Raw genomic sequence first — 8,181 nt, forward strand, 5'->3', positions numbered from 1 at the left:
TATCCCAATTGTAATCATATAAAATGGAATATCCCAATTTTGATTACTTGAAGGAAAATATTTCTACCAGAGATTAAAAAAATATTTCCTTTGAGACAAAGTTATAACAAATTGAAGGAAATTTTGTTGAAGTACTCATTGTGCTTTGGCTTATTTTATTTTAGCATGCATACTGTTTTTTTTTTAATTTTTTTTTTTATACGATACCAACCCATGTTGGATAAAATTCTGAATAACATCCTTCTATTAGATTTAATTTCACAAATGATATTATAAGGCTTCAAAACTACATGCCATCTACATGACATAATTTGACTTGTAAGATTCAAAATTCAAAATTTATTTTCCAAATCAAATTATGCCACGTGAATTGTATGTGGTGTAGAGACTTTAGAATAGAGTTATTCTTTATTCCACTCTTGCGTATTTAATAAAATACTAAAAAGAGGGATTCCAGTTTAAGAGGCAGATCATGTTTGATAAAACTGTTAAGTTCATGCATCCATTTAGAAATAGATGACTACTGGCATTTCAATATAAAACACGTTTATATCTTTGGGAAATAATTAGTCACAAAAATATTTTATAAAAATAAATTTATAAATTGATGTGTATTGTTGTGATACATTGGATTGTAAAATTATTTTTATTATAAAATAAATTTAAACAAAAAATGCCGTTGTGAGTTATACTCGAATGATATTGACCCTTTTTTTTTTTTTTTTTATAGTGACAATGATTTTTTTTTTCATTTTTAGTTAATACATGAGCTACATTGTTTGAACTTCTAGGAATATGCATAATTGACTAGTGAGGCACCTTTCTTAGTAGTTGTTTTACATATTTGATCAGCAACCCATCTGAAGTCCACTTCTCCTGATTGCTTTTAACTACATTGACCACTGATAAAGCATCCCTTCAAATTGCACTTTTTCCAACCCTAGTTCGATACACAACATTGTGGCTTTAAGGATAGCAACTGTTTCACCCAACTGAGGATCTGGAAAAAACTCACGAGTTGATCTTAGTGTAGCAATTACTATGCGTTCCTAGTTTCTGACTATAACTCCTATTCCAACCTTGTAATGTCCGACCTTCTGATTAAGAAAAATTTTGCTACATATTTGAAGATTCATCATATAAGGTAAATTAAATGAATTCTTTACGTATCATCCTATTTATAATTTTTGCCTACTAATATTTACAATTTCTATGTAGGAGCGAGGTTCTACAAACAAAAGAAATAGATTGAAGTTGAAGATTCATCATTATGCAGACTCAAGATAATTTCATCGCCTCTCTATGAAATTGGTAATATATTTTATATTTTTTATTCTATATAGTTTATTTTTTGGAGGTACTAATTTTAATATTGACTTTATATCTTAATAATTTCTCTTGTAGCAAGAGTCAGATACCAATTATGATCTGACAAAATTATATGCTGCATCACATACTGAACGTAATGGAGAGTAGACTTATCTCGATGCTCATGAAAATTATGTAAGTATTATAATCTATTTTAATCAAACTTATTTGAGTATTTGTGAACAGATTAATTCTTTATGTTGTGTGTAGGATAAAATGTTGCCCTACATGGTGAAACTACGTTAGATCAAAATTTCTCAACAAGTGATGTTAAAATTTTTACATAAGTTATGAGTCAACGTTCAGGATATTTGAGGGGTTTGGATTGCTGTGTAAAGCCTTGTAGCTCTAACTCAACGTCAAATACTCTATAGCGTTAGAGAATGCGAATTCCAGGATCGAAAAATTAATTGCAAGACAGAATGAGTTAGAGACTCAATTGACAAAACAAGCAGACATTGAGCTACACATGAAATAGCAAGAAGAACAACAAGCAGAGTTTAGGAGAGAGATGCAACTCCAAATGCAGGTGCTTATCCAACAATTCAGACCTCCAAGTAACTGATTTTTGTGTTTTGCATACATGATTTTGGGATTTAATTATAAAGTTATGTAAGGATGATATTATTAGTATTATTACTATTTTATTTATTTAATTCAAACTTATGACTAATTTTCTTTGTATTGAACAATTTGTAATTTATTTTTTTAAATATTATTTAATTATGCCTATTTTGTTATAAATTCTTGGTTAAAATAAAACACTAACTGGGACGTTCAAACAGGATACATCGGAAACAATCGTTCGAACATCACATGATATTGTTCAAATGGATGTTAACTGGCAAATCACTCGATCCTTTCATTAACATTTTACTCAATCCGTAAAAATAGAATTTACGTTCGATCATGAATTGGTTTGTTTGAACCTTCCCTTATGTCTATTTGGTTAAACGGACTAGTATTGATCGACCACCCATGTAGGATATGTTCGAACATATATATACGTTCGAAGCTTTTTTGTTGGCATTCGAACTCCTTTCTGGGACAAAATTCAGCCATCCCAAAAGAAAATTACGTTTGAACGGTGCTGCAAATTTTAGTCTTAAAAGGTATTTTTTAGGACAAATCCTGCACTGTTAGATGCTGAGTTAACTCTATAACTTGTCTTTGCAATCTTCAATTATCACATCCTGAATGCTACGATCACGGTGCGAGACTTCCTCATTTGAACCTGCCTATGACGACCACGACCACGACCACTAGCCATAAAAACTGATGGGAATCAACCTAGAAAAGATGTTAAAACTCTGATGCCAACTGACGCTAGACAGAATGACAATTATTCTGTACGCTAGTTTCAACCAATAATTCACATGAAAGAAAAAAGAGAATTGCCCAAAAACACAGTGGAAACGTCTCTGATGTTCAATTCAAATTATCAATATTTAAGAATGACCAAATCAACCCACAAGCCGGTTTGTAATAGCTGAAAATCGACTGTATTGAAATTTTACCAAAAATAGCAAAATCTCAATAATCATGCCAAAATTAAATACATAATAAAAGAAGTAATCTGCCAAAAATCTGACCCAAATTGAGTTCAGAATCACTTCTAAGATAGTAAATGAAATATTACTATAAAAGGCAACAAATAACTGAAAATAGTAAATTGGAGGGGAAAACAGTAGAATTTGGCTTCAAAAATGATACGCACCAAGTATAGTTGGGTGCCCATGATGTGCGCGCAGAAAAGAGTTTTCCGAATTGGGGTCATATGCACAATTCTGATACCTGTAGCCAAAGTTATGGTCAAAATACCGAAACGTGTCCAAAACTACGGCAATCAAGAAAAGATCATGATTTCCTGGCCTCTTTGCACTGATCTGCCACCTCTAGGTATCTCAGCCCAGTCAACGTGTAGTCTGACAACTCAACATCATCTAACTCAGATCCTCCTGCATCAGTTATGTTCGGATGATATTATTAGTATTATTACTATTTTATTTATTTAATTCGGACTTATGACTACTTTTCTTTGTATTGAAAAATTTGTAATGAATTTTTTTTTTAAATATTATTTAATTATGCCTATTTTGTTTTAAATTCTTCGTTAAAATAAAACATTAACCATTCGAACGTCCATAAAACGTTCGAACATGATACATCGGAAACAATTATTCGAACATCACATGATATTGTTCGAATGGATGTTAACTGGCAATCGTTCGATCCTTTCATTAACATTTTACTCAATCAGTGAAAATTTAATTTCCATTCGATCATGAATTGGTTTGTTCGAACGCTCCCTTATGTCTATTTGGTCGAACGGACTACTAATGATCAACCACCCATGTAGGATACGTTTGAACATATATATGTTCGAACGTTTTTTTGTTGGCGTTCTAACTCCTTTCTAGGACAAAAATTCAAAAAAGAAAATTACATTCAATGTTGCTGCAAATATTCGTCTCGAAATGTATTTTTTGAAACCAAATTGTTAATTTTGTTGCAAAATATCTTTTGAGACAATAATATTGAGACCACCTTGAAATGCTTTATTTTGATTTCAAATTCCCAAATCTCTTGTTTCTATGAATGAAAATATGAAGGGATAAATTCTATGAAACATAAATCCAAATCCAGCTGCAAAAAATCATTTGTTTCTAGATCTCAGTGTCTTATATTATTAGTACTTGCTTAGCCATCATTCATTAATGCATTAAGATCATAAGGTGCATGCATGGTATTATTGATCAGCAATATTAGGGTTAAACAAGCTACGTAAGTATAACTACTGCTTGGAAAGAAAAATAAATTAGAAAGAAAGAGAATGCGTAATATTTCTCAAAATATTCGATACGACAGCTTCTAAAGTCCTCACTCCTTTCGCAAAAAGTCCTAAGGCTATATATCAACGATATGTGACATGGCGGCCGTTTCTTTACTAGCTTCTTTAGTTGGGGAACGCAGAATAAGTATTCCGTGAACTGAAATGCAGAAGTTTTCCACTCCTTTTTGACACCTCGCAGAATAAAAATATTTTTATTCTTCATACGTACGTAGATTAAGAATGACGGAAATTCTTTTTTTTTTTTTTTTTTTAATAACTCATTTCCATTCAATCAAGCCAAACAGATACAAGGAGGGAGATCCTCCAACGTTACACTGTGATCATAATTGAAAAGAGCATCTTTTGCTAACAAGTGAGCTGTAGAGTTGTCATTTCTCCTTACATGAGAAACTTCCTACTTAGCAAAGTATTCTAAAAGCTGTTTTGCTTCACTTACATTCTTGCAGTATTACAGCCTTCTTTGTCCTTTTTAAGATTGTTGATGATTTGTAGGGAATCCGCTTCAATAATTACTTGTGTTAGACCAAGCTCCAGTCGAAACTATACTGTTTTAAGAGCTCCAAAAGTCTCGGCTACTGTTTTGTGGGTCTCGCTTGCTTGCAAGTGAGAGAGGTGAGTCTCGCTTTGTGTTCAGAATGCGGAAAGCAAGCAAGCCAAGAAAACTCCAGTCCTTCTTGCAAGAATATTTTGTCTTCTTGAACAAGAGAGAATATTTTCTTGCAGGAAAGCTCCAGTCCTTCTTGCAAGCGAGACTCACTCACTCTACTGTTTTGTGTTCAGAATGACGGAAATTATAATATAATTAGTAACTAAAACGCATAAACTTTTAGTTATAAAATATATAAAAGATGACCAAAAAGAGAAATGTTCTGATTTCCAACACGCATAAACTATATTTGATCAGATGCTTTGGGTTTTCATTGAGTCGCCATAAGAATACTGAGATGATCTTCACTAGAGTACTCTAAATGTTCCTTCGCTATCTTCTTTCCGAGCATTTGAATTAGGAAAATGCTAGGTTTGACTGCTAGTGTATTTTAATATTTTTAAATATTTGAAAAAATTACTACAATTTTTTTAGATATTTAAAAAAAGTTATACTAATGAATTTATATAATTAAAGAAATTAATATATCTACGAAATAATTTTTTTTTCTAATTTTCTTAAAAAAGAAGAGGAATGAACTAGAGGGCCGCCACTAGCATCATCCTTTAGAATTAAGATCAGGACACCCCTATACTTTGTAAAATTAAAAAGAGGCCATCTGTACATTAATTAATAAAGATACCATAATGAGCAAAGCTCTATCATGCCGTGAATTATAAATAACAGCACATGCGAGCCATCTATCGTTGTGCCCATTCCAAGGTTTCAGCTTGTTTCGTGTTCTTCTCTTTGACTCATCAGTTCTGCACAAATCATCTTAACAATGGAGACCCAGGCCCCCCGCCCTCGTCCTAATTTGTTCCGTTTACCTACAATATTTGCTCGCCCAACCGCCCCAGTTGATCCAATCCCGAACCCTGCCCCTGCTCCGGAGCCACGCCCACCTATGGTTAGGCCTGCATCAATAAGGCCACAGGCCGGGACGTTTCAACAACCTCAATCTCAAGAACCCACCCCACGACCATCTGCGGTTGTTAGTCCAGCAGCCAGAGGTACTGCCCCGCTAGCACCACAACCTCCGAAAACCATTGAGCCTATTGTTCAAACCTTACCTCAATCCCCTAAGCCCAAGCCTACGGCTCCACCACCATCTGCTTTGACCATTTTGCCTTCCCAATTGAAGTCGCAGGGTGAGCTTGAGCAGAAGATCCAAATGGAGGTCCAGCAGAAAGATGTGGTGGTTCGGATCAAGACCATTGGAAAGGAGGAAGTTTCAAAAGAATATGAAACCAAGGAGATGGTGAAAAGTAGTTTCAAAAATATTTTGAATTTAGAGGAAGTGGGTATGAGAGTTATAACAATTGCTGGAGAAAACAAAGGCGCCTTCATGAAACTAATCCAGTCCTCAAAGAAACATGAAGTTGTTCACAAGAATGAAAATCCCAAAACAAAAAGCCATGGCAATGACTGGGAAAGCACTAGTAGCGATGAGGCCGTGGGGAATCTGAAGAAGAATAAAAGTCATAAAGGAAAAGTGACAAGTTCAATGCCCATGAGGGCATTCGTGAACAGCAATGTGCAGAGCATTAACAATTCCATCCTCTACAATTGTTCATGCACTCACCATGATCCTGGGGTTCACCTTGCTCTCTCGAGAAACTAAGAACCCTACACAGAGTTCCATGCCAAGGATCAGAACTAGAGAGATCAGACTTATAAGAGAGGTTAAGCAGTGTTTGATGTTAGGATAAGGTATACATGTAAGAGAATACGCATGCATGGGTCCTAATTCTTGATAGCTAGCTAGGTTCCACTTCTAGTAACGTGTACGTAGTTTAAGATCGTCGATGATCAATGGATGTCGACAAATAATACGATATCCTCTCTCATAAATATTATAGCAAGAGTTTTTTATGAGAAGAGCACAACTAATTGTCAATTGTTTATATTTGTAGCACATGATGACTACGTACTCACGTTTGTCCATTTTATATATAATACCTTTGATATTGGTATTAAATGGAATATCATAATTTAGATATTGAAGGTGATTTACTTTTTTTAAAACAAAACATTTCTATCGGTGTTCAGGAAAAACATTTCCTTTTTCCTTCTTGACGATTAATTAGTTACAGAGAGTCTACCTTCAAAAGATAATTAAGAAGCATGTGATTAATGAAGCACAATGCAGCTTCTATTTACATCCACTAGAGGATTTCCTCCATGTTGTTTTCTATTGTACTTAGCTCAGAGACTTATGTAAGCAGTTCTATGCTATGCAGTTCATTGAAGGTAAGGATTCCAACAATTTCGCTCTATTTTTCAGTCTTGCATTGGGGTTCTGGTAAAAGAGAAATAAGTTGGAATTTGACAAGATGAGGTTAGGTCCTAGCCAAGTGTCCAATCATGCTTTGGGCTTACTACATAGTTTCAAAGCAGTTTCTGTAAAATCACAAGTTCTGCTCAAAAATCACCTCACTTGGAAGCCTCCTCTCACTACAGGAAAAACAAACATTTGAGATGAATTATTTGCGACGATAATGACTATTTGCGATGAAAACAATCTTATTTTGACAAGAAATAGTCATTGTTATAGGAAATAACTTCTCACAAATAAGTAATTATTTTGTAGTGTCCAGCAGGTGCTCAAACTCAACATAGATGGGTTGTTTGGAGATCTTCAAAAAGCTGGGGTAGGTGTAATTCTTAGAGATGCATCAGGAAATATGGTAATGGCATGGTTGCTAGTAAAATTGAAAGTGAAGTTGAAGATCCAAAGGCTATTGAACTATTGGTAGTTTTCCGGGGGCTTCAATTGCGTTCCTCTATGGGTATCTAGAATCTACTAGTTGAAAGTGATTGCTTGTTGGCAGTGCAATTCTTACAGCAAAATGATATGGGGGACTCCATCCATAGGATTCTGTTTGCAGAAGTACAGAGGCTGAAATGTTCATGTTTTGGAATTAGTTGTTCTTTTAATCATGTGTATGGAGAGGAATATGGCAGCTCATTAGCTTGCCAGGAATGCTTGGAGGGTTGATAGTATTGAGATGTGGTGGGATTATATTCAAGATTTTCTTTTTCAAGTCATTTGGCTTAATAAATGTCTGTAATTGCTGATCTCAAATGAAGATGTTTGTTTTATATAAAAAAAAGTTATATGAAATTTAAGAAAATTCCGTATTCCTTTTTTTTTTCACCTCTTATTTTATTTATTTATTTATTTTTATAATCAACGATTTCATTGAATCACCAAACAATTTTCCTTAAAAAATATTGCTTCTATCAAGCCAAACAGCTTGAGATACAAAAGGACACCCCCCCCCCCCCCCAACCACATTTCACTATCATC

General features: G+C 34.2%; 1 protein-coding gene across 1 annotated transcript; it reads left to right on the plus strand.

Moving 5' to 3' along the window:
- The first annotated feature begins 5,652 nt into the window (after positions 1 to 5,652).
- On the plus strand, positions 5,653 to 6,492 carry LOC121247268 (putative uncharacterized protein DDB_G0290521). Its single transcript, XM_041145644.1, has one exon. It carries the CDS (start codon positions 5,653 to 5,655, stop codon positions 6,490 to 6,492), a length of 840 nt encoding a protein of 279 aa, XP_041001578.1.
- The last annotated feature ends 1,689 nt before the right edge of the window (positions 6,493 to 8,181 follow it).

The sequence above is a fragment of the Juglans microcarpa x Juglans regia genome, chromosome 1S (assembly GCF_004785595.1).
Source record: "Juglans microcarpa x Juglans regia isolate MS1-56 chromosome 1S, Jm3101_v1.0, whole genome shotgun sequence".
In the NCBI taxonomy this organism is placed as follows: Eukaryota; Viridiplantae; Streptophyta; class Magnoliopsida; order Fagales; family Juglandaceae; genus Juglans; species Juglans microcarpa x Juglans regia.

What these genes read in the sequence shown, in the direction of transcription:
- LOC121247268 (XM_041145644.1), top strand. Translation starts at nt 5,653, where the DNA reads ATGGAGACCCAGGCCCCCCGCCCTCGTCCTAATTTGTTCCGTTTACCT.